Source organism: Aquarana catesbeiana, linkage group LG01, assembly GCF_042186555.1.
Source record: "Aquarana catesbeiana isolate 2022-GZ linkage group LG01, ASM4218655v1, whole genome shotgun sequence".
Lineage (NCBI taxonomy): Eukaryota > Metazoa > Chordata > Amphibia > Anura > Ranidae > Aquarana > Aquarana catesbeiana.
Genome location: NC_133324.1, coordinates 983,782,849 through 983,810,164, shown reverse-complemented (window position 1 = coordinate 983,810,164; position 27,316 = coordinate 983,782,849). Strand labels below are relative to the sequence as shown.

The 27,316-nt window shown below is 44.9% G+C and overlaps 1 protein-coding gene across 1 annotated transcript; it reads left to right on the top strand.

The window, feature by feature from the left end:
- Nucleotides 1-9,124: 9,124 nt before the first annotated feature.
- Nucleotides 9,125-16,487, top strand: LOC141129181 (serine/threonine-protein kinase SBK1-like). Its single transcript, XM_073617041.1, has 3 exons — nt 9,125-9,299; nt 9,841-10,043; nt 15,906-16,487. Exons 1-3 carry the CDS (start codon nt 9,125-9,127, stop codon nt 16,485-16,487), a joined length of 960 nt encoding a protein of 319 aa, XP_073473142.1.
- The last annotated feature ends 10,829 nt before the right edge of the window (nt 16,488-27,316 follow it).

Here is a 27,316-nt window from a genome sequence, read left to right as displayed (position 1 = left end):
ACGCACCTCACCATTACTTTCTCAGGCCTTCCATGGAAGGCTTTCATTTTCATTTTTAATCTCTCCCATTCGGTCTCTGCACGACTCTGAGGACGTTTTTTAAAGCTACTGTCTGCTGTTGTTGCGACTCTCAGGGTCAAGGGGGTGCAAATATTTCATTATCTAGAAGGCATGCTACTTCTGGGTCTGTCAAATGAGCTCCTTCTAGTTCATGTGAATTTACCTGCAAAGCACTAACTCGTTTCGGTTGGTTGATCAACTTTCGGAAGAGCCAGATGCATCTGACCCAAATGTTGGAGTATTTGGGAGTACAATTCAACATGGATCGCATCGTGTTTCTCTATCTCAGAGGAAGGTCCAGGGGATCCAGTCTCAGACAAAGCAGTGATGGCCAGGCCTTCTATGATGCTGAAGGAATCCATGCAGTATCTGGGGGTTTTATCAGCCACAGGTCCAGTAGTCCTGTGGGTCAGGTGGCGCAGAAGGAGGTTTTAATGCAACTTTCTTCTTCAGTGGGATCATCTGCCAATTCTGATAATCTGGTCCCTGGTTGGTGGTCAGTAGCTCGCAATCTTTCCAGTGGAGTTCCGTTGAAGGCCTCAGAACCAATAGTGGTGTCGACCAATGCCAGCCTGGCAGGCTGCAGGGCACACTGCCTGGGACAGCAGGTTCAAGGCCAATGGTACCTTTTGTGGGACGAAGAGTTCAAATTTCCTGGGATTGGATGCTGTCAGACGCGCTCTTAGTGTTACAAACTATGTTGCGAGGTCGAGCAGTCAAGATTCTTTTGGACAACAAAACTACGGTGGCTTATGTGTCTCATCAAGGGGGCACAAGAAGTCACAGGGTCTTCAGGTGGCATGTCAATCTTCCTCTGCACAGAGAAGAATCTCGGCTCTTACAGCATCTTAACTCCCAGGGCCTGGCAATGTTTTAGCAGATCGCTTGAGTCAAGGCTTTGGGGATCACAACAAATGGTGCCTCAACCCCAAGTACCTACGCAACTGTAGGTTTTCCCAATGGGGCCTAAAAGGGTATGCCAGCAACATCCAGAGTTGGGTCTTCCTGGTTTGTCAAGACCATGCATATTGCATACAGAACGCTGGGCCTTCCTTCTCCTTCAGAGATCAAAGCACATTCGATGAGGGGTATGTCAGCATCCTGAGCATACGCGAAGGTCGCCCCTGAGGTAGTTTGCAGAGCAGCAAGCTGGAGCGTGCCCAACACCTTTTTTATTAGGCATTACAAGCTTAATATGGCTTGTCCGCCTGAGGAAACATGTTGGCTCTACAGTATTACGGCGGCTGTTGCCCATTAAAAGTTTTGAGTAGCATTGCATTGAGGGTTTGGCTTATTTTTTATTTTTTGTCTTCCCTCCCTTCTTAATATTGCTTGGTACATCCCATAGTAGGCTGACATGGGGAGGTCCAGAAATAGGGAAAATTGTTGTCCATACTTACCGTAATTTTCCTTTCCTGGATCCTCCGCATGTCAGCCCTAGGATTCCCACCCAGTTTTTCTGTCGCAAGGCGTGGTTTTTTTGAACACTGGTGTGGGCAGCCAGCCTCCAATTATGGGCTAGAAAAGAGGTGGTCCTGGAGGGGTAAGAGGGGGCGGAGCTGACCCATAGTAGGCTGACATGGGGAGGATCCAGGAAAGGAAAATTACGGTAGGTATGGACAACAATTTTGCCTAATACACTGTATTCAGTTTAGCTAGATCCGTTCCTGTTATCTTCCTACTGATAGGCAGGCTTGGCTTGTTACAGTATTTACAGCTACCTGAAGAAAATTGCTGGTCTTCTTTTGATCCTATTAGTACCACAGTCAGGCAGCTAGACTATTTACAGTTAGTGTAGTGCGTCCTCCCAGGGTTCAGTTAAAGCTACCAGTTAGTTTAGTGTGGCCTCTGCACAGTGTTCAGCTAAACTACAAGTTAGGGTAGTGCGTCCTCCTCACAGTGTTCAGCTAAAGCTACAAGTTAGTTTTTGTGAGCTCTGCAGTGTTCAGCTAAAGCTACCTGTAGAAGGTTGGTGGTGTTCTCATACTACAGGTAGACAGTTGATTTTGCTAGCTGCAGGCCATTAGTATGTCTGGAAGGCCAACAAGGAGAGGCAGACAGTCACAAGCCAATAAAAAAAAGAAAAAGAGAGCAAGCAGGCTCTGTGTTTAGAGGCAACAATGCTGGTCATGGAGACGGTGCATCCTCATCAGCACTTGGCCGTGGGACACGCTTGGCCTTTTTTTCAGCAACTGGTCCTGTTGAGCCGCAACATGCAGAAGACTTGGTCGAGTGGATGACCAAGCCGTCTTCATCCTCCTCATACTCTCTCACCCATGCTCAGGGTACTTTGTCTGGCAAAGCAGCTGCCAACACGGCCTCTTCCCTCGGCATCACATGACAATGGCATCAGTGACTCCTTCCCTAGCCCCACCATGTCCTCCTGAGGAGTCCCTTTGTTTTACCACAGTGTTGGGTACATGCTCCAGGAGGATGCCCAGTGTTTAGAAGGCTCTGATGATACGGAGCTAGATGAAGGAAGTAACGTGAGCACGGACTGAGGGGGTGCCCAAGAAGGACAGCAATCTGGCAGTCATGCTCCCCCTGCTGCAGCATACTGCCAGGTTTGCTCCAGGGATGAGGACGGAGGGGATGAGGTCACTGACTCAACGTGGGTGACAGGAGGAGGAGGCACATCACCAACGAGGCAGGATGCCCTCCAGGGGCCAGCCTAATGGCAGCACACTGACTGCATCACACCCCAAAGCTCCGCATGTGCAGGGCGCTGCTGTCTCTCCACGTTATTCCAAAAGTTCTTTGGTATGGGCCTTTTTTTAGACGAGTGCATCAGATCGCACTGCTGATATTTGCAACATATGTCTTAAGCGTATCTCGCGTGGCCAAAACATCTCCCACTTGGGCACCACATGCTTGACCAGACAAATGTTGACCTGCCATGCAGTTCATTGGCAAGCGTATCTAAAAGACCCACACCAAAGAACAAAGAGGACCTCTCCTTGCTCTTCATCAGCCGAGATCTCCAACCCCACTATACCTTCAGTCCTCTCTGAGACCTGCACTGAGAGGAATGAAGGCGTAGAATTAGGTGTGTCACAGCCAGGTACTTGTGGGCAATCTGCTTTCGGTACACTGACGTCAGATTGTACAAGGCGAATTTACCTGCCCCAGCTGCTGCACCACCGAAAGAAGTTCGTTCCCAGCCATCCACATGCCCAGCGGTTGAATGCTAGCTTCGCAAAATTGCTAGCACTTCAACTGCTGCCTTTTCAGTTGGTAGACTCTGCCCCCTTCCGTAAGTTTGTGGAATGTGCGGTTCCTCAGTGGTAGGTACCCAAACACCACTTTTTCTCACGGAAGGCGATTCCGGCTCTCTACCGGCATGTGGAAGGCAATGTCTTTGCCTCACTGGACAGGGCGGTCAGCGGTAGGGTGCATATTACCGCTGACTCATGGTCCAGCAGGCATGGACAGGGACGTTACCTAAGTTTCACCGCGCATTGTGTGACTCTGCTGGCAGCTGGGAAGGATGCAAGACGAGGTGCAGTAGTGTTGGAGGTTGTTCCACCACCACGCCTCCAAAATGCCACTACTAATGATTGTGACACACCTCTCTCCTCCACCTCCTCCTCTTCTTCTTCCTCCATGGCCTCTTCCTGTGCTTTGTTCTTGGAAGCAGCGGTGCTCCATAGCCGTTCAAGGGGCTACACAAATATGCAGGCCAAAAGATGCCATGCGGTGCTTGAGCTGGTGTGCTTGGGGGACAGGAGCCACACTGGGGCAGAGGTTTTGTCAGCTCTGCAGGGGCAGGTTCAGAGGTGGTTGACGCCACGCCAACTTAAGGCAGGAATGGTGGTTTGCGACAATGGCACCAACCTCCTCAAATGACCCATGTGCCCTGTTTGGCTCACGTCCTCAACTTGGTGGTGCAGCAGGTTCTTGGGCAGATACCCGGGCTTACAGGATGTCCTGAGGCAGGCCAGGGAATTCTGTGTGCATTTCCGCCAGTCATATAATGCCAGTGCTCGGCTGGCAGACCTCCAAAAGGAGTTTAACCTGCCCAAGAATCGCCTAATCTGTGACATGCCCACCAGGTGGAACTCAACGTTGGCCATGCTGCAGCGGCTGCACACCCAGCAGAGAGCCATCAATGAGTACCTGTGCGACTATGGCACCAGGACAGGGTCAGGGGAGCTTGTTTTTTTTCCCCACGCCAGTGGGCCATGAGCAGGGATGCATGCACTGTCCTGTCACCATTTGAGGAGGCCACGAGGATGCTGAGCAGTGACAGTGCATGCATCAGTGACACTGTCCCCCCTTGTCCACCTGTTGGAGCACATGCTGCGTGGAATAATGGACAGGGCACTTGAGGCAGAACAGAGGCAGGAAGTGGAGGACTTCCTTAGCTCTCAAGGCCCATTTATCCAGACAGTGTTCCTGCGTGCCCGCTGATAACACAGGAAGAGGACTAGGAGAGGGAGGAGGAGGAGGATTGTGTCAGTATGGAGGTGGAGCCTGGCACTCAGCATCAGCAGCAGTCTTTAAGGGATCAGTCCCAAGAAACACATGGACTTGTACGTGGCTGGGAGGAGGTGGCTGCAGACCATGTCGTCCTTAGTGACCCAGAGGACTCCGGACCGAATGCCTCAGCAAACCTACGCTGCATGGCCTCCTTGATCCTGCAAAGCCTGCGTTAGGATCCTCGTATTCGTGGTATCAAGGAGAAGGACCAATACTGGCTGGCAACCCTCCTTGATCCACGTTACAAGGGTTAGGTTGCGGACCTTATCTTGCCATCACAGAGGGAGCAGGGGATGAAACATCTTCGGGAGGCCTTGCAAAAAGGTCTGTGCAACGCGTTCCCAGAGACTGGGAGGTTACAAACTCCTGTTTCTGGACAACGTGTTGCTGAGGGTTCGGTCAGTCAAAGAAGAAGCGGTGGAGAAGGTGGCCATCTGACCGATGCGTTCAGACAATTTTTTAGTCTGCAGCCCCAAGGTATGATCGGTTCCAGCAACCATCGCCAGCGTCTGTTTTACACGGTGCAGGAATACCTAGGGGCAAGATCTGACTTGGACACCTTTCCCACCGAAAATCCTCTGGGTTACTGGGTCTTGAGGATGGATCACTGGCCAGAGCTTGCACAGTATGCAATTGAGCTACTGGCCTGTCCTGCATCCAGCGTTCTTTCGGAACGCACATTCAGTGCTGCTGGAGGCTTTGTAACCAATCACAGGGTGCGTCTGTCCACCGACTCGGTTGATCGACTGACCTTCATAAAAATGAATCAGTCTTGGATCACCACCAGCTACCATGCACCTGATGCTGATGTAACCGAATATTTTTTTTTTTTTTTGATATCTCAGATCGCTTCAAAGACTGCCCATGCTAATGCTGAGTGACTATCCTGAGTAATTATCCTCTTCCTCCTCAATGATCACGCTGATAGCTTGTAAGAACATTTTTGGTTCTGGGCGCCACCACCAGTGCCTAAGGCACAATTTTTAAGCCCCTGTTTAACAGGGGAGTGTACTTACAATTTTTGATGCAATACTTTGCAGCAGGGCTCGTTTCTGCATTCCAACTAGAGTATCTGTGAGGGGTTGCAGTGTTGTGGCACCAGTGCCTAAGGCCCAATTTTTCTGCCCCTGTTCAACAGGGGCATGTAATTACAATTCTTGATCTAATATTTCACAGCAGGGCCCTGTGAGGGCTTAGTGTTGTGGCCACAACAACACCTAAGGCCCACATTTCTGCTGAGTATATAGGGCAGGCCCCTACTTTCAAACATCTAACTTACAAACAACTCCTACTTGCAAACGGAAGGAGACAACAGGAAGTGAGATGAAATCTACCCCTAGGAAGGGAAATTCTCTCCTGTAAGAGTTAATATGAAAACAACTTTTTTCCTTTCCACTGATGCTTTATCACCAATCCTTGTTTCACTAAAAACCCCAAATTTTCAAAAAACATTTGTCATTGGGACAAAGTGAGGTGAAATCTTCTGAAGAGGAGCACAGGCAGCAAAACAAATGTTACAGGGGTGATAACCCTTCCCTATGTTTTCCAAAAAGCTTAAAATAGATTTTTTGGCTGGAGCTAAACACGTTAAAAATGTACCAGTTCAAAATTACAAACAGATTCTACTTAACAACAAACCTACAGTCCCTGTCTTGTTTGCACCGCCTGTATACTGCTGTTCAGAGTATATAGGGCCTTTCCTTATTTTAATTTGGGTGCGGGGTTCCCCTTAATATCCATACAAGACCCAAAGGGCCTGGTAATGGACTGGGGGGGTACCCATGCCGTTTGTCTCACTGATTTTCATCCATATTGCCATGACCCGACATGACATTAAACCCGCAAGCAGTTTTAAATGAGATATTTTTTCCTTTAAAAATGACATTTGGTGCAGGGACTGTTCTAAACACGGGAAACACGCGCCACTTTACAGGCATACTATAGACACCCCCAGGTACGATATTTAAAGGAATATTTCACTTTTTTTACTTTAAGCATCATTAAAATCACTGCTCCCAAAAAAACGGCCATTTTTAAAAGTTTTTTTTTGCATTGATACATGTCCCCTGGGGTAGGACCCGGGTCCCCAAACCCTTTTTAGGACAATACCATGCAAATTAGCCTTTAAAATGAGCACTTTTGATTTCGAACGTTCGAGTCCTATAGACGTCAATGGGGTTCTAACGTTCGTGCCAATTTTCGGTCAGTTCGCAGGTTCTGGTGCGAACCAAAGCGGGGGGTGTTCGGCTTATCCCTACTCCTCAGGAAGACATGGTGGGGCTAGGGAAGGAGTCACTGATGCCATTGAGCCGAGGGAAGAGGCCACGTTGGCAGCTTCTTTGCCAGACAAAGTACCCTGAGCATGGGTGAGAGAGGAAGAGGAGGATAAGGACGGCTTGATCATCCACTCTACCAAGTCTTCCGCATGTTGTGGCTCAACACGGCCAGCTGCCAAAAAAAAGGACAAGCGTGTCCCACGGCCACGTGCTGATGAGGATGCACCATGTCCACAACCAGCACTGTTGCCTCTAGACACAGAGCCTGCTTTCCCTCTTTTATTGTCTTGTGACTGTCTGCCTCTCCTTGTTGGCCTTCCAGACATACTAATGGCCTGCAGTGAGATGTAGCAGCACAAAGCTGAGATATGTGTGTGTTTGTGTGTATATGTATGTGTGTATATATATATATATATATATATATATATATATATATATATATATATATATATATATATATATATATTTTGATTATACTGCAGCTAGCAGAATGTCTGCCTGTGGTATTAATAGGATCAGAAGAAGAACAGCACTTGTCTTCAGGTAGCTATAGGTGCAACTGTGCAGGGTACACAGTACGCTAACTGTAAATACTGTAAAAACACCTGCCTACCTGTCAGTATATTAGAAAGAGAATAGCAGGAATGGATCTAGCTAAACTGAATACAGTGTGTGTGTGTGTGTGTGTGTGTATGTATATGTATGTGTGTGTGTATGTGTGTATGTGTATATATATGTATGTATATATATATGTGTATATGTATATATATATATATATATATATATAAACACAATACACTGTAAGTGCAGCTAACTAACTCGTCTGCCTACTCTATCTAACTTAAATCAAATGACACTGTGTCTCTGTCTAATTCTCTCGCAGGCGGCCTTATATAGTGTGGGGCGTGTACTAAACCCACTGAGCCATAATTGGCCAAAGCCACCCTGGCTTTGGCCAATTACGGCTCTCTGTTCAGATGGCGCTGTGATTGGCCAAGTATGCGGGCCAGCAATGCACTGCGATGCCGCAGTGAATTATGCGCCATTCGAATTTGGCACGAACAGCCCATAACGTTCGCAATTCGGCGAACGGTCGAACAAACGATGTTCGAGTTGAACATGGGTTCGACTTGAACTCGAAGCTCATCTCTAGTGAACACCTAGGAAGTGATCTCTCCTCCACACATCACAATAAAAACTTGATGCAAACAGGAGCCTGAGTGCTCTAACTCACTGTTTCTCAACTCCAGTCCTCGAGGCGACCCAATGGGTCATGCTTTTCAGGATTTCCTGCAGATGAAAGAGATGTGGTAATTACTAAGGCAGTGAAACTGATCAAATCACCTGTGTAAAATAATGGGAAGCCTGAAAAACCTGACCTGTTGGGGCGCCTTGAGGACTGGAGTTGAGAAACACTACTCTATCTTGTCCTATGTCATGCTTAAATCATTTATTGTATTTTCACTCTTTAAATTATAGAAAAATCAAAAAATTATATTTTGGAATGAATATTCCCCATTATTGGAGTAAGTGTAAGAAATAGTAATCAATCATTGGTGGCAAAATATATATATATATATATATATATATATATATATATATATATATATATATATATATATATATATATATATATATATATATATATATATATATATATATATATATATATATAATTATTCAAAACCCAATAAAGGTGTTTTATTCTTCCCTCACTTGTGCCCTCTTTTGTTGACCACACATATGAAGTGAGGAGGGAGAACCTTCCCACTGACGTCTTCTTCTTGTTCTTCTTCTTCTTGTTCTTGTTCTTCTTCTTCTTCTTCTTCTTCTTCTTGTTCTTCTTCTTGTTCTTCCCTCTGACTATAGAGAAACCCTTATGCAGTTTTAGCTTAAATTGCTTCTCCTCCTTTCATTACACGGCCATGTGTCTTCTTAAGCTACCTGAGAATGAATAGTGCTCCCCTATGCTAGAATCACCACTGAGATATTTTTATATTGCCATCATATCTTCTCTTAAGCATCTCTTCTCCAGGAAGAATACATTTTATTGTTTGTAGTTGTTCCTTGTAACTGAGTTCCTCCAGAACTCCTTATTAACTTTGTTTTCCTTCTCTGGACTCTCTCCAGTTACAGCATATCCTTCCTGAGGACTGGTGACCAGAACTGGACAGCATACTCCAGATGTGGCTGAAACAGAGTCTTTTAAAGTGCTAGAATTATAGTTGTATCTCTTGTGTTCAATGCTGTTTATTATAGATTCATGTCAAATAAAATGAATTTGTATTTTCTGATGTTGTGATTCCAGAATGGCTTCCAACATTGAGGACGTGACCAAGAACACTGCAAAGAATCTCCTTGAGTTCATCTCCGAAACCTCTGAAAACCTGAGGATGATGGAGGTGACTGACTTCTTTGACCCCATTAAAGAGCTCGGGAGTGGAGCGTATGGAAAGGTTCTGCTGGCCAAACATCGGGGTTCAGGTAAACTTTGTAGCTTAATTCATGTAAAGAAAATATTTTTATTTTAATCGTTTGTGTTTCTAAATTAGTGGAACAAATCTAAATAAAAAATAACTAGCAGGTAAAGTTTCTGTGGTGATCAGGGGACCTTGCATCATTAGAGGAGGGCAAACTACAGTGAGCAAGTCTACTATAATGTGCAAGTATGATATTTAGAGAGTATAGTCAATGTTCTGGGGCTCCTCTGGGGATTTAGTTCTATTTAGTGCAAAACATCAAGAAAGTTTGAGCAGATGCCTAGAGGGTCTCTACTTCTAAACTGAGAATCCGAGAATCAACAGAATGGTTCAGCTGCAGAAAATTTCCAATGCTTTGAGCAGCATTCTTTAAAGTTTTCCAAGCAATCCCTCACTTCCAGTTTTTAAGTGATGATTATGGATCCTAATAAGTCAGTGCTTTAGATTTACACAAGCTTTTAACTAAATTCAGTAGATTTTTAGCGTGCTTCATCATTGTTGGGTTTATGATGCTCATTATCTTTATTTCTCCCTCTTTCCAACAGATGAGTTGGTGGCTGTAAAACTGGTGAGCAAGGAGACAACTCCAAAGGACAACTTCCTAATGGAATATGGAATGTCTCTTTGTCTCAGCAGCCATCCAAATATCATTGCAACCCACGAGATCGTTTCCCATACCAGCAGTGACTTTGTCTTTGTCCAGGAGGTGGCGCCAGCTGGAGATCTTCTCTCAATAGTAAAGAAAAGTGTAAGTTTGTATCAAAAATTGAATGATATTTAAAAAGTTATAATTTCTATCCATTGCTCCTTTAAAGCATGTCTGAGGTTTAAGGAATCCTCTCCCAGTGCAGTGAGTTGGCGGGACCTATAATGAGCATAAGATTGTTATTTTAGGTATGTGACTCTCTCAGTTGTGAACAAAGTTAATAAGGATGGAGTAAGGTGGGTTAAGATGGATCTTGCACCATTAACCACTTGAGCCCCGGACCATTATGCTGCCTAAGGACCAGAGGTCTTTTTCCAATTTGGCACTGCATCGCTTTAACTGCTAATTGCGCGGTCATGCAATGCTGTACCCAAACGAAATTTGCGTCCTTTTCTTCCCACAAATAGAGCTTTCTTTTGATGGTATTTGATCACCTCTGCGGTTTTTATTTTTTGCGCTATAAATGGAAAAAGACCGAAAATTTTGAAAAAAAATGATATTTTCTACTTTTTGTTATAAAAAAAATCCAATAAACTCAATTTTAGTCATACATTTAGGCCAAAATGTATTCGGCCACATGTTTTTGGTAAAAAAAATGTCAATAAGCATATATTTATTGGTTTGCGCAAAAGTTATAGCGTCTACAAACTAGGGTACATTTTCTGTAATTTACACAGCTTTTAGTTTATGACTGCCTATGTCATTTCTTGAAGTGCTAAAATGGCAGGGCAGTACAAAACCCCCCCAAATGACCCCATTTTGGAAAGTAGACACCCCAAGGAAATTGCTGAGAGGCATGTTGAACCCATTGAATATTTATTTTTTTTGTCCCAAGTGATTGAATAATGACAAAAAAAAAAAAAAATAAAAAAATATTTACAAAAAGTTGTCACTAAATGATATATTGCTCACACAGGCCATGGGCCTATGTGGAATTGCACCCCAAAATACATTCTGCTGCTTCTCCTGAATATGGGGATACCACATGTGTGGGACCTTTTGGGAGCCTAGCCGCGTACGGGGCCCCGAAATCCAATCACAGCCTTCAGGATTTCTAAGGGCGTAAATTTATGATTTCACTCTTTACTGCCTATCACAGTTTCGGAGGCCATGGAATGCCCAGGTGGCACAAAACCCCCCCAAATGACCCCATTTTGGAAAGTAGACACCCCAAGCTATTTGCTGAGAGGCATGGTGAGTATTTTGCAGCTCTCATTTGTTTTTGAAAATGAAGAAAGACAAGAAAAAACTTTTTTTTTTTTCTTTTTTCAATTTTCAAAACTTTGTGACAAAAAGTGAGGTCTGCAAAATACTCACTATACCTCTCATCAAATAGCTTGGGGTGTCTACTTTCCAAAATGGGGTCATTTGGGGGGGGTTTGTGCCACCTGGGCATTCCATGGTCTCCGAAACTGTGATAAGCAGTCAAGAGAGAAATCAAAAATTCACGCCCTTAGAAAGCCTGAAGGCGGTGCTTGGTTTTCGGGGTTCCGTACGCGGCTAGGCTCCCAAAAAGTCTCACACATGTGGTATCCCCGTACTCAGGAGAAGCAGCAGAATGTATTTTGGGGTGTAATTTCACATATTCCCATGGCATGTTTGAGCAATATATCATTTAGTGACAATTTTGTGCAAAAAAAAAAAAATTGTCTCTTTCCCGCAACTTGTGTCGCAATATAAAATATTCCATGGACTCGACATGCCTCTCAGCAAATAGCTTGGGGTGTCTACTTTCCAAAATGGGATCATTTGGGGGGGTTTGAACTGTCCTGGCATTTTATGCACAACATTTAGAAGCTTATGTCACACATCACCCACTCTTCTAACCACTTGAAGACAAAGCCCTTTCTGACACTTATTGTTTACATGAAAAAGTTTTTTTTTTTTGCAAGAAAATTACTTTGAACCCCCAAACATTATATATTTTTTTAAAGCAAATGCCCTACAGATTAAAATGGTGGGTGTTTCATTTTTTTTTTTCACACAGTATTTGCGCAGCGATTTTTCAAACGCATTTTTTGGGGAAAAAACACACTTTTTTAAATTTGAATGCACTAAAACACACTATATTGCCCAAATGTTTGATGAAATAAAAAAGATGATCTTAGGCCGAGTACATGGATACCAAACATGACATGCTTTAAAATTGCGCACAAACGTGCAGTGGCAACAAAATAAATACATTTTTAAAAGCCTTTAAAAGCCTTTACAGGTTACCACTTTAGATTTACAGAGGAGGTCTACTGCAAAAATTACTGCCCTCGATCTAACCTTCGCGGTGATACCTCACATGCATGGTGCAATTGCTGTTTACGTTTGACGACAGACCGCCGCTTGCGTTCGCCTTAGCGCGAGAGCAGGGGGCGACAGGGGTGCTTTTTTTTTTTTTTTTTTTCTTATTTTTTTGCTTTTTTATCTTATTTTTAAACTGTTCCTTTCATTTTTATTTTTTTTTAATCATTTTTATTGTTATCTCGGGGAATGTAAATATCCCCTATGATAGCAATAGGTAGTGACAGGTACTCTTTTTTGAAAAAATTGGGGTCTATTAGACCCTAGATCTCTCCTCTGCCCTCAAAGCATCTGACCACACCAAGATCGGTGTGATAAAATGCTTCCCCAATTTCCCAATGGCGCTATTTACATCCAGCGAAATCTAAGTCATAAAATGCTCGTAGCTTCCGGTTTCTTAGGCCATAGAGATGTTTGGAGCCACTCTGGTCTCTGATCAGCTCTATGGTCAGCTGGCTGAATCACCGGCTGCATTTTCAGGTTCCCTGTTGAGACAGGAGAGCCAGAGAAAAACACGGAAGACGGTGGGGGGGGGGGGCATTCCCTCCCACGGCTTGTAAAAGCAGTCTAGAGGCTAATTAGCCGCTAGGATTGCTTTTACATGAAAGCCGACCGCTGGCTGAAAAGAATGATACCAAGATGATACCTAAACCTGCAGGCATCATTCTGGTATAACCACTCAAAGTTGTGAATGGCGTACCTGAAGACAAAAAAATGGTTAACAATAAAGCACAGTAAACGGTAAAGTATAAAAAATTGCATACCTGAAAAGCAAACGTGATAAAACATAATAACAATAAAACATTGCAGAATAGAATACAGTAAAAAAGAGCAGAACAATAGAGAGAGAATAGAGAGAGAGAGAACAATAAAACGACAACTATTTTTTTTTATTTTATATATATTTTTTTTTTTTACACTTTTTTTTGTAACTGTAACTTTTATAACTGTAACCGGTTCCAGGTTCGGGTCTCTCAAAATGCGATGGCATCTTGGGAGACCCTGTGAAAGTGTGCCTAGTCTGTGCAATGCTGTACCCTACGCTAATACTCAACTAGTGCATGGTAGCGTTCAAAACATTCACCAATGCAAAGACCAGGATTGTCAGGACAGGAGGGACAATAATAGCGGGTGTCACGTCTATATCCGCGCTTGCTGCAGACACAACATCTTTTTTGGGGGGGTTCGCTGGGTAGGGGTACTCGGGAGGACATAAAAATGCCTCTCATGCAGCCGACTGCATTTGGTTGGGGATGTGAATGGGGGAAGTACGGGCGCTGCAGAAGTGGTGGGTTCCCAATTAGGATTGGCGAATGCAGCAGGAAGGGCACTATGGGCACGACGGGCCTGTGTTTGTCTTCTTGGTGGCAGCGGGACACTACTTGTGCTTGCCACCTCACCAGCTTGAACTGCACTTATGGGACTCGCCACGTCACCAAGTGTTACTGCAGTGCTGGTTTGACTATGCCCAGGGTGTACTAGGCCGCTGGCGCTTGCCAGTTCACCAAAACGCTACCAAAAAATCTGTTGGCGATCGCAGGGATCAGGCCTGACTCTGCGAACGCTGCAGTTATGCGTTTTAGTCTTTTGTAAGTGACAGTGATCGATCGATACTGCACTTGGGTGGGCTGGGCTGGGCCGGGCGGAGGGGCAAAACGCAGGTGCTAGCAGGTATCTGGGCTGATCCCACTAACACTGCGTTTGTGAGAACCCTAAACTGCTGGGGATGCTAGTATAGATCTGATCGGATCAGATATTGATCCGTTCAGATACTATACCACTAAGGGTGGTGTACAGTGCGTGCGTGGGTGTTAGCGGTACTGGCGCTAACCTGACGCTGCCTGGGGCTGGTGCTTGCCAGTTCACCAAAATACTACCAAAAAAACTGTTAGCGATCGCAGGGATCAGGCCTGACTCTGCGAACGCTGCAGTTATGCATTTAGTGTTTTGTAAGTGTCAGTGATCGATCGATACTGCACTTGGGTGGGCTGGGCTGGGCCGGGCGGAGGGGCAAAACGCAGGTGCTAGCAGGTATCTGGGCTGATTCCGCTAACACTGCGTTTTTGGGAACCCTAAACTGCTGGGGACACTAGTATAGATCTGATCGGATCAGATATTGATCCGTTCAGATACTATACCACTAAGGGAGGCGTATGCTGCGTGCGTGGGTGTTAGCGGTACTGGCGCTAACCTGACCCTGCCTGGGGCTGGTGCTTGCCAGTTCACCAAAATACTACCAAAAAAACTGTTAGCGATCGCAGGGATCAGGCCTGACTCTGCGAACGCTGCAGTTATGCGTTTAGTCTTTTGTAAGTGACAGTGATCGATCGATACTGCACTTGGGCGGGCTGGGCGGAGGGGCAAAATGCAGGTGCTAGCAGGTATCTGGGCTGATTCCGCTAACACTGCGTTTTTGGGAACCCTAAACTGCTGGGGACGCTAGTATAGATCTGATCGGATCAGATATTGATGCGTTCAGATACTATACCACTAAGGGAGGTGTATGCTGCGTGCGTGGGTGTTAGCGGTACTGGCGCTAATCTGACGCTGCCTGGGGCGACGCATATCACCGCCGGGCGATCAGGGGGCTAAACCTTTATTCGGTAATAAACGGCGGGTGCCCTGACACTATAAAAAATAAACAAACTAACCAGTGTCACCCGTAACGGTTATACGGTGATCAGTGGTGAAAGGGTTAACTAGGGGGCAATCAAGGGGTTAAAACATTTATTCGGTAGTATATGGGGGTCCCTGACGCTATAAAACGCTGACGGCGAACCTAAATATTTATGTCCCTAACTAGCGTCACCAGCGACACTAATACAGCGATCAGAAAAATGATCGCTTAGTGACACTGGTGACAGGGGGTGATCAAGGGGTTAAAACTTTATTAGGGGGGTACCCTAGACCTAAAGGGGGGTAACAGTAACTGTCCCAACACTGTAACTGTCACAAACTGACACTATGCAGTAATCAGAAAAAAACAAAAAAAAACAAAAAAAACTGCTGGTGTCAGTTTGTGACAGGGGGAGGGGGGTCGGGGGGTGATCGGGGGGGGGATCGGGGTGTTTTGTGTGCCTGGCATGTTCTACTGAGTGTGTAGTGTTGGTGCACTCACATTGATGTCTTCTCTCCTCGGGCCGGAACGGAAATTACCGAGCCGAGGAGAGATGACATCATTTCCTTTGCTGCTGTTTAGCATACAGCAGCAAAGGAATGATTCGATTGGCCGGCGGCGATCGCGAGGGGGGGGCCACGAATGGATGGTCTCCCCCTCACCTCTGATCGCCGCTGGACAAAAGACGACCGCCTCGGGCACCGGGGGGGGTCCGATCGGACCCCCCACCCGCGGAAGGCAAATCACGTACCATGTACGTGATTTTGCCTGTCCGTGCCACTTTGCCGACGTACATCGGCGTGAGGCGGTCGTCAAGTGGTTAATAGAAGCTCACACTTTGCATGCAGGTTTCATTTACGTATACTCCTTGTGTACGCAGCTAATGTATCTTCTGCTTTCCTGTGCAAGAGATGAGATGAGTTTCATATGTTGGGTAACATTTTGCCATGTTGGTGTCTAGTAAATGATTTTGTGTTTTTTTTTTTTTTCTACAGGTTGGTTTGAATGAAGATATAGTGAAGAGCTGTGTTCTACAGATCGCGAATGCTTTGGACTTTATGCACAGCAAAGGAATGGTCCATCGGGACATTAAACTGGACAACATTTTGCTCATGGACATCCAATGTAATAATGTCAAGCTGGCAGATTTTGGACTGACAATGCTCCAGGGAACTCAAGCACCCTTTATGCCATGGTTTATACCGTACTCCGCTCCGGAACTGTGCACCCTAAAACAAGGGGAAAAGTTGCTGCTGCACCCGAACATTGACATCTGGGCCTTTGGGGTCATGATATACACAGCTATGACAGGGTCCTTCCCCTGGAGAGAAGCAGGGAGTCATGACCTCAAGTATCAGAACTTTGCTTCATGGCAAATGGAGAAGGATCTGACCTTGTCACCAAGAAAGTGGCAACAATTCTCTATTGAAGCCAGGAAGATGTTCTGGGGCATGTTGGCCCTCAATGCCTCTGAGAGGTGTTCTGCTTTGGATGTTTTAAATTATGTCCACCTGCCTTGGAAAGCAGAAATGCCTCCAGAGAATCTATCCAGGAATACGGTAGTACATGTGACATAACTGTGCATGATGTCCATTATGGAGCCTTATCAGGTGTTGTGTTGTGTCTTCTTCTAGATCAAAAGATAACCCCCCTCAATATTGGAGGAGGTGGAAATCATTTAACATGCTTTCGGTCACCTATTAATTACAAGACGGATGTGTTGGATGTACTCTGGGACTTGTACAAGCCTCATGTCCTATGTGACGGTAAGACATTTTAGAAGACTGTAGACTTTTTTTCTGTAAATCTATAACTGCTAGATATATCTGCACAAATTTATGGGTTTTTTTTTTCATTTTTGTTGGTTTTCTCCTATTCATTGTCAAGTGTAATAAAATGTGGGTTTTGCAATTGTTCTATAGCAGGCGTGTATGGTAAGTATATTATTGTCATGATTGAAATAAAGATCTTAATTACTCTGTTGCAGCTGACTGAGGAATCGTTGGATACATTGATGGAAAAAAGAGGTTACAGAGCCTGAGATCAGCAAGTCCCCCCCCCCTCCCCAGCTGCATAGTGTAGTAACTTTTACTATCCTGTGGTTACTCCTCCTGTGCATTGGGTGGTGCTCTTGTGCTTCTTCACCTCTAGTTTATTGAATATTACATAATTATGTTTTAACAGCCATATTTTTTTTTTTTTTGTTATTTTGTTTTGTTTCAAAGTTTTTATTAAGGTTTTTCAATGTACAAGAATAAAAACAATGATCAGTTTATAGTCGTACAGAAATGATTGATTCCATTTATAAACAAGATAATAACTTTTAGTAATATCGACAGAAACCTGGTGGTGCATAAGATTAAGGAACCATTTGGGTCTAACCCAAAGGAAAGTAAGGTGAGACATGTGGGGGACTCTGTGTCGGACTGATAGAGAAACCGGGCGTGCCTCCGAGACACCCAAACACTCCTATTGGGAACAAACTGTGAGTGGGTGGGGGCAATTATAGCCGAAATTCGTCTCTTTATTCCTTCCAGTTCTCCAGGGAGTATATTCAAGTCACTCTGTCACATTTTAAATGTATCTGCATGGATGTGCCGTGAGGGGGAATCCCCTGGCACTATGTTAAAGTGGAGTGTTGTACATTTTAGCTGGGGTAGCTCTAAAGCCTAATGTTGAACCTCAGTTTCTGTTATTTGGGAGGGGGGGATTGGGAATGCTGGGTGAGGTGAGTGAAGTGTGAGTTGATTAGCCAGACCAGGTATCCAGAATATTGTGGGAGCTCCCAGGTCAAGCTATTGAGATATGTTCAATAGACTGTGGAATTCTACAGATTCTGTGAAGTGTAACCAGCAGGCCCAGACTTTATGAAATTTTGTTGGGATCTCATAGTCACATAGTCACATAGTAGGTGAGGTTGAAAAAAGACACAAGTCCATCAAGTCCAACCTATGTGTGTGATTATGTGTCAGTATTGCATTGTATATCCCTGTATGTTGTGGTCATTCAGGTGCTTATCTAATAGTTTCTTGAAGCTATCAATGCTCCCCGCTGAGACCACCGCCTGTGGAAGGGAATTCCACATCCTTGCCGCTCTTACAGTAAAGAACCCTCTACGTAGTTTAAGATTAAACCTCTTTTCTTCTAATTTTAATGAGTGGCCACGAGTCTTGGTAAACTCTCTTCTGCGAAAAAGTTTTATCCCTATTGAGGGGTCACCAGTCCGGTATTTGTAAATTGAAATCATATCCCCTCTCAAGCGTCTCCTCTCCAGAGAGAATAAGTTCAGTGCTCGCAACCTTTCCTCATAACTAAGATCCTCCAGACCCTTTATTAGCTTTGTTGCCCTTCTTTGTACTCGCTCCATTTCCAGTACATCCTTCCTGAGGACTGGTGCCCAGAACTGGACCGCATACTCTAGGTGCGGCCGGACCAGAGTCTTGTAGAGCGGGAGAATTATCGTTTTATCTCTGGAGTTGATCCCCCTTTTAATGCATGCCAATATTCTGTTTGCTTTGTTAGCAGCAGCTTGGCATTGCCTGCCATTGCTGAGCCTATCATCCACTAGGACCCCCAGGTCCTTTTCCATCCTAGATTCCCCCAGAGGTTCTCCCCCCAGTCTATAGATTGCATTCATATTTTTGCCACCCAAATGCATTATTTTACATTTTTCTACATTGAACCTCATTTGCCATGTAGTCGCCCACCCCATTAATTTGTTCAGGTCTTTTTGCAAGGTTTCCACGTCCTGCGGAGAAGTTATTGCCCTGCTTAGCTTAGTATCGTCTGCAAATACAGAGATTGAACTGTTTATCCCATCCTCCAGATCGTTTATGAACAAATTAAATAGGATTGGTCCCAGCACAGAACCCTGGGGCACCCCACTACCCACCCCTGACCATTCTGAGTACTCCCCATTTATCACCACCCTCTGAACACGCCCTTGTAGCCAGTTTTCAATCCATGTACTCACCCTATGGTCCATGCCAACAGACCTTATTTTGTACAGTAAACGTTTATGGGGAACTGTGTCAAATGCTTTTGCAAAATCCAGATACACCACGTCTACGGGCCTTCCTTTATCTAGATGGCAACTCACCTCCTCATAGAAGGTTAATAGATTGGTTTGGCAAGAACGATTCTTCATGAATCCATGCTGATTACTGCTAATGATATCGTACGTATTACTCAAATCCTGTATATAGTCCCTTATCATCCCCCCCAAGAGTTTACATACTATCGATGTTAGGCTAACTGGTCTGTAATTCCCAGGGATGTATTTTGGGCCCTTTTTAAATATAGGTGCTACATTGGCTTTTCTCCAATCAGCTGGTACCATTCCAGTCAGTAGACTATCTGTAAAAATTAGGAACAACGGTCTGGCAATCACTTGACTGAGTTCCCTAAGTACCCTCGGATGCAAGCCATCTGGTCCCGGTGATTTATTAATGTTAAGTTTCTCAAGTCTAATTTTAATTCCGTCCTCTGTTAACCATGTAGGTGCTTCCTGTGTTGTGTCATGAGGATAAACACTGCAGTTTTGGTTACTGAAGCCCCCCGATTCACTCGTGAAGACTGAGGAGAAGAATAAATTCAATACCTTCGCCATCTCCCCATCCTTTGTAACCAGATGTCCTTCCTCATTCTTTATGGGGCCAATATGGTCTGTCCTCCCTTTTTTACTGTTTACATACTTAAAGAATTTCTTGGGATTTTTTTTGCTCTCCTCCGCTATGTGTCTTTCATGTTCTATCTTAGCTGTCCTAATTGCACGCTTACATTTCTTATTGCATTCTTTATAAAGTCTGAATGCTGAGGGATCTCTCTCACCTGGTGTACTGGGTCTTCCATTTCCGCTATTCTCCCTACTCGTTGAAGCCATTCTGAGATGCTGGGAGGGGTGCTGTCCTTCCAATGTAGGGGAATACACATTTTTGCTGAATTAATGAGGTGAAGGGTGAAAGATCGTTTGTAAGCTGATTGTGGTATGGAAGGTTGGTGAAGCAAGTATTGCGCCGGTGTGATGTCTGGGGAGTAGGTCGTTATATGGGAGGTAAGGCGGTGTATTTCTTCCCAGTATGGTTGTAACAATGGACATTCCCACCATATGTGGAGTAGGGAACCTCAGGCCATGTTGCATCTCCAACATTGTGAGGAGGCACTGGGATGATATTAATGGATTCTATCTGGGGTCCTGTACCACCTGGAATAGATTTGTACCCATTTTCCTGTGCGTTAATGTTGATTGACCCTTTGTGGATTTGCTCCCACTCTTCCTTTAACAGATCTATTGCGAGTTCTTTTCCCATTGTTGACTAGTCGCGTTTTCTTTGGGATTGCTATCGAAGGATATGACTATTATTAATACTACCAATATTTACTACTACTTTACTACTTCTTACTAGTACATGTCTGAAAAACCTATACTTCTATAATGTTCCAGTGTACAGATTTGGATTCTAGTCCTATTTCTTGTTTTCCCACATTCTCAGCAGCGGTAGCAGCGGTGCCCACTGGTCCCACCTTCTACAAACTCACATTCCTAGCCCCAGATTGCAATGCCAGAGTATTGCATGCTGTGCCAGATGGCCCTTCTACCCAAATTGACAAAAAGCAGCTAATCTTGTGGAGGCTCTGACGGACTTCATGGTTGTGTCTACCAAATAAGACTTGGAGACCACCTGAAGGATATTTACAATCTGTTGCAAGGTGCTGACCTGAGTGGTCAATCAAACATATGGGGTGCAAGCCACACAGACTAGGCTAGCGCCATGGAGGAATACCTTGCATCCCACGCTAACCTAAGGAGAGCCTTTACCTTCCTATCCATTAGGGATAAGCTGGCAATTCGATCTGAACTTTGGTTGTTTAGTTGAATGCCCAAACCATCAAGCATCATAATTAGAAGCAGTAATTCTACAACTTCTATATATGACAGCTTCCTGCTGTCACTGGTTCTTAGGAACCACTGTCATCACTGGGAATTTCTGGCCACGTGGGGAGGCCGACATCTGGGGGATCCTTATTCTTAAATGGGGATTTCAAATTCTAATAAGTCCTTCCCTGCAGAACCCCACAACAACCAGCCAGGGTTGTGAAGAAAAGGCCCTTGTCCTTATCAACCTGGGACAAAGTGCTTTATCAGGGTTCCCCCTGACAAGGCTTCCCTCATGAGGCCTTGTCTGGTTCAGAAGGGGGCACCGCATACACCTCTCCACCTTCTCTCCTGGGCAGCCAAGTTGGAGGATCAGATTAAAGGTCTGGTCTGGATTTCTAGTGAGACTTTTTTGTGTGTGTAGTCCTCCCTATCTATACCAGACCTTTAATCTGAGCATCCAACTTGGTTGGCCAGGATAGGGGGGAGAAGAGCATGCAGTGCCCCCCTCTGAACCATAACAGTCCACATGCCCTCAACATTGAGGGATGCTTATACAAACACATTTTGTAGGTGGGGTACACCCTTTAAAGCCAGACTCAAAGGGTATGATATACATTTTAGGGAAGATTCTACACACTTTTCATTCTTGCTGTAGGATATGCTACAGAAGGAGTGACATTTAGAAAAAAAAACAGCACACAGACCTCTTCAAAGGTCCCCCAAAATACAAAGTCCCATGAAGGAATCTGCATGCTGTCTGTTTTTAAACAAAATAAGCCTTTAATGCATAGTTGCCAAAAGGGATGAGCTTTGTGGCAAATTCAAGTGCTCCATAATGCACTGCAAGACCGCAGTGCATTGCTGTATGATGATTGGCCAAAGCATGCAGGTCAGGTGTATGCTTTGGCCAATCACAGCACGCTCCTCAGCGAGAGCCATAATTGGCCAAAGGCAGGGTGCCTTTGGACAATCATGGCTCAGGGGGACTAAGTCCACGCCCCACAATATATAAGGCTGCTAACACAGCACCTGTATAGTGTATTAGACGGAGATAGAGAGATTGAGCTAGATTAGGCAGGCAGGTTAGTTAGTTAGTGGCAGTGTATTTGATATATGTATACAGTCAGACTAGTGTAATCTATATATACAGTGCATTCGGTGGTGTACAGTTTCTAATACAGTGCAGGCTGTGTACACAGTATATAATACAATGTAGTGCGGTGTTAGAAAAAAAAAATACTCATCATGTCTGGAAGACCTCCAAGGAGAGGCAGACGCTCACAGGCCACTAAAAGAGGGCAAGCAGCCTCTGAAATAATATTTAACAGCAGGGACCGTTCCTGCACCCAACAAGAGTAACTGTGAGGGGTTACAGTGTTCTGCCACCACCAACACCTAAGGCCCAATTTTTCAGCAGAGTATATAGTGCAGTCTGTATAGTATATATACTGCAGTTCAGAGTATATAGTGCAGTCAATATAGTATATATACACTACAGTTCACAATATAAAGTGCCCTCAGTGTAGCATATATATATAATACAGTGCAGGGTATATAGTGCAGTGTACACTATATAATATAGTGTATTGAAGTGGTTAAGGGGATCCCTATGACAGAATTGAGAAAAAATGGTGTGGAGTTCACCTTACTATCTATATCAGACCCGAAGGGGGGGGAAACCCACGCTGTTTTTTAAAAAAAAAAATTTATGTATATTGCTGGGGTCCGGCTATACATTACAGCCGCGAGCAATTTTAAATGACATTTTTTCCTTTAGAAATGTAATTTTCCTAACGCATCATGGCAGCACACACTGGGTTGTGACTCCGCCCCCACAACCTGATAGGACTGGTTAGCTATAAAAGTGTTGAAGAGGAGTCTATCGCTGCATTCTCCTTTTTTTTTTTTTTTTTACCTCACCTGTTAGGACTGACGGGATAAAGCCTACACCTCTTACCGCTTCGCCCCAGCTAGGTTCAGCCTCTCCTAATTGGAAGCCCTGACTGTACAGTCTCTAAAAGAGCTATATGTGGGGACCCCCACTCTGATGCTCTGATGGTCTCAGGGGGGGTTAGATCATCCTTTCTTCTTACAAGCCTTAAACAGGCTTAAACCAGTGTGCAACGTCCTCCATCTTTCTTTCCTCTTTACATTTTAATCTGTCTTCCTCTTTGGCACTCTCTCACTCTTTTTGCTCTCCCCATCATGGCGGCCGCGATCGGCTCGGCGGAGCGACCAGAAGTGACGCGAGTGTGTTTCTCCGCTCGCTAGTCTTAAACATGGCGGTGGGTGCCGCAAGTCGATATGGCGCATGCGCTGTGCTTGCGTCACTTCTGCTGTGACGCCGGGCTATTTAAAAATGGCTTTTCTTGCATATGCAGCCTCTCAGGTGACTGCACATGCTTTCACTCTGCAAAATACCTCAGTTTTTTTCTACTGCCACTGACACCTAACCCTCCTAACCTGATAAGACTTCCTTCCCTTTTATTAATAAGTGTATATCCTGGCTGGGCTACATTGGGAATAACCTTCTTCTTTCCCAGGTACACTCTATCTTTTACTCATGGAGGCCGCTGCCCCAGCAGACCATCCTCGTCCATTAAGGTAAGAGGCATCATGTGTTGGTAAGTAGTAAATTTACCATAGTAAATCGTCATCCTCTCACCAAGCGCAGTATAGCCAACCTGCAGCTAATGCTTGCTGGGTGTGCGGAGCGCAAGCCCTCCCTAACAAATTAGGTTGCCAGACATGCGCTGAGGAAGGGATCAGGGAAAAGGAATCAGATGCATTAGAAGTGTCAAATATAATCAGAGAATCTGTAAAAGAATCAATTCTGCAGGTGTCAGCCACAGAACCAATTAGACCAGTTCAAAGCACATCAGGGACAATCTCCTGCGTCCCACAAGAATCATACGACTCATCAGCTGAAGAAGATTCTCCAGTGTCAGTCAGTTTTGACTTTCCTTTAATAGACCCCTTTGCAAGGTCAGTAAAGGAGGCGATTGCTTGGAAGGAACCAAAGGAAACGCCCCAGAATTTGACACCAATGCCAACATGGTGGGTCTCCCTCAGGAAAAAATAGGACCGTTGGTCCAGAAAATAAGAAGATTAATGGAAGCAACACACTTATCTGCCAGGACATGCCTCAGCATATTGGGATCCATGCCTGCCACCTTCCCGGTGGTCCAGTGGCATACGAGGACATTCCAGATCTCGTTCCTGAAACAATGGAATGGAACATCAATGAATCAACAAATCTTCATCAACAAATCGGTAAAACAATCTGCATGGTGGTGGACGCAAGTCAACAACCTAAAACGTCATCGACACATTGTGCCCCCCTCAGCCAGAAATAATCACGTCGGACGGAAGCCTCCAAGGTTGGGGAACAAATTACCGAGATCAGGCGGTACAGGGCCGTTGGTTTTTTCGCCCTTAGGGCGTAATATCGAACATCCTGGAACTCAGGGCCGCCTTTCAGGCTCTTCTAGCATTCAGGCCATCCCTCACAGGGAATAGTGTATTAGTACGCATGGACAAAACGGTGGAGCAAAATTACATCCGGAGGCAGGGGAGCACCCGGAGCAGCACTCTCATGCAGGAGGTGCATCCTCTCCTCAACTGGGCCCAAATCCATTTGGAAGACTTGAAAGCGGTGTACGTCCTAGCAGTGCATAGCCAACTTGCAGACGATCTAAGAAGAGTGTTCATCTCGAACAAAGAATGGTCACTAAGTCATAAAGCCTTTTCCCTTCTAACACACAAGTGGGGCATTCCTGATATCGACTTGGCAGCAACCCCAATGAACAAGTGTGCCAAGTTCCTGGCGAGGGTCACCCATCCAACAACACTAGGGGTCAACTGTCTCCATCACCAGTGGAGGTTCTGTCTAGGTTATGTATTTCCTCCAATCCTCTTAATAGCCAGATTCCTGACCAGACTGAGGAACTCAACATCCACTGTGATAGTGGTAATCCCATTTTGGCCAAGGAGGCCGTGGTTCACGACCATCCTACAACTGAGTACAGAGTGCCCATTACCCTTTCTGGCAACTCCGGATTTACTCTCACAGGGCCAGTTCCTACATCCAGCAGCAGAAAGACTACACCTAATGGCTTGGAAGTTGAAAGGGAGAGGCTACTAGATCAAGGTTGCTCTCTAATGCCCTGTACACACGGTCGGACATTGATCGGACATTCCGACAACAAAATCCTAGGATTTTTTCGGACGGATGTTGGCTCAACCTTGTCTTGCATACACACGGTCACACAAAGTGGTCGGAAAATCCGATCATTCTGAACGCGGTGACGTAAAACACGTACGTCGGGACTATAAATGGGGCAGTAGCCAAAAGCTTTCATCTCTTTATTTATTCTGAGCATGCATGGCATTTTGTGTGTCGCATTTGTGTACACACGATCGGAATTTCCGACAACGGATTTTGTTGTCGGAAAATTTTATAGCCTGCTCTCAAACTTTGTGTCGGAAAATCCGATGGAAAATGTGTGATGGAGCCTACACACGGTCGGAATTTCCGACAACAAGGTCCTATCACACATTTTCCATCGGAAAATCCGACTGTGTGTACAGGGCATAAGAGTGGTGGCTACCTTGCAACAGGCAAGGAAGAAGTCGACTAACAGCACTTATAACAGAATTTGGGAAAGATTCACTACATTAGTACAACAACAGTCCTGGGACCCACTTTCTCCTACAGTGTCACAAATTCTTGAATTTTTATAACTAGGCCTGGAAAGAGGTCTAAGTTCAAGCATCCTAAAGGTTCAAATATCTGCCTTATCAGCCATGATGGGAATCACATGGGCCTTCAATCCCCTCATAATTAAATTTCAAAAAGCATGCTTGAAAATAAGACCACCTAGAAAGCCGACGTTCCCAACATGGGACTTATCAATAGTTCTAGAGGCCTTATCAAAAGAACCCTTTTTTCCTTTGGAGTCAATATCCTTATGGGACTTAACGCTCAAATTAGCCTTTCTAATGGCAATAACCTCCGCAAACAGTGTCCGAGCTGAAAGCACCATCAATGAAAGAACCTCATTTGATTTTCTATCCTGATAGAGTTGTGCTAAGACCTTCTGAACAATTCATACCTAAGTTGGCATCTGCTTTCCGCTTCAATCCAGAGATAAATTTGCAGTGTTCCTCACTAGCCAAGGGGACCCACATCCATTGGATATCAAGTCAGTTATTTCTTTATATCTGGAGGCTACTAACCCATTCAGGAAAGCAAAAAACGTGCTAATCATACCACACAGCGCTAAGAAAGGCCAGGCAGCTTCTTCCAGAACAATAGCCTCTTGGTTAATAAAGATCATTAAGAGAGCGTATGCAATCCAGCTCCTTCTAATACCCAACGACCTGAAGGCTCATTCGACCAGGGCAGTGACGACATCTTGGGCAGCATATTGTAGAGTGTCGCCGGAAACTATTTGCAAGGCAGCAACTTGGTCTTCTAGAACCGTTCATTTCTCGTTACAGAATTGACTCGGCTCGGTTAACAACGTTTGAATTAGGAAGATCGATAATTAAAGCTAATTCTTCCATATCTTGTGGATAGAAATAAAAATCTTTGAAAAGCACCCACCCATGTAGCGAGTTATTTCCCAGTGTGTGTGCTGCCATGATGCGTGAGAAAAACAGAAAATTGTATGCTCACCTTTCCGTAATTTTCCTTTTCTGACGCATCCCATGGCAGCACACAGATACCCACCCAACTAAGGTAATAGATACTGAGAATGTAGCGGTGGACACCTCTTCAACACTCATAGCTAACCAGTCCTATCAGGTTGTGGGGGCAGAGTCACAACCCAGTGTGTGTACTGCCAGGGGATCCGTCAGGAAAGGAAAATTACGGAAAGGTGAGTATACAATTTTCCGTCTTGCTGCAGTACTTTTCTAAACAAACATGGCAAAAATTTGCTACTTTACAGGCAGACTAAAGGAGACCCCCCAGGCACGATATTTAAAGGAATATTTAATTTTTATTGTTTCACTTTAAGCATTCTTAAAATCACTGCTCCCAAAAAAGTCAGTTTTAGAAACTTTTTTTGCATTGATACATGTCCCCTGGGACAAGACCCAGGTCCCCAAACACTTTTAATGGCAACTTGCATATAAGCCTTTAAAATAAGCAATTTTGATTTTTCACATTTGTGTCCCATTGGCTTTAACGGTGTTCGCATGTTTGCTGACAATTTTTTGTCTGTTCCCAAATTCTGGTGCAAACCGAAGCGGGGGTGTTCGGCTCATCCCTAGTTGCCAACTGTCCCGTATTTCCTGGGACATTCCCGGTATTTAGACCTTTGTCCTGGTCTTACTGTGTCCCGGGAAATCAGCATTTTCCCAATTTTTACCGCCACTAGAGGTCCGTGGCCGGCACTGGTGAATTGTCTCTGCCGGCCGCCATTTTACAGAAGACCAGCTATCGTAAGGAAGAAACAAGAGACAGAATTCAGGCTCCCCCTCTTGGCTCTTCCCTTCTGCCTCCACGAGCTTGTCTTCTGT

What these genes read in the sequence shown, in the direction of transcription:
- LOC141129181 (XM_073617041.1), top strand. Translation starts at nt 9,125, where the DNA reads ATGGCTTCCAACATTGAGGACGTGACCAAGAACACTGCAAAGAATCTC. An exon ending in GGCCAAACATCGGGGTTCAG is followed by an intron (nt 9,300 to 9,840) that starts GTAAACTTTGTA and finishes TCTTTCCAACAG; the next exon opens with ATGAGTTGGTGGCTGTAAAA. An exon ending in TCTCAATAGTAAAGAAAAGT is followed by an intron (nt 10,044 to 15,905) that starts GTAAGTTTGTAT and finishes TTTTTTCTACAG; the next exon opens with GTTGGTTTGAATGAAGATAT.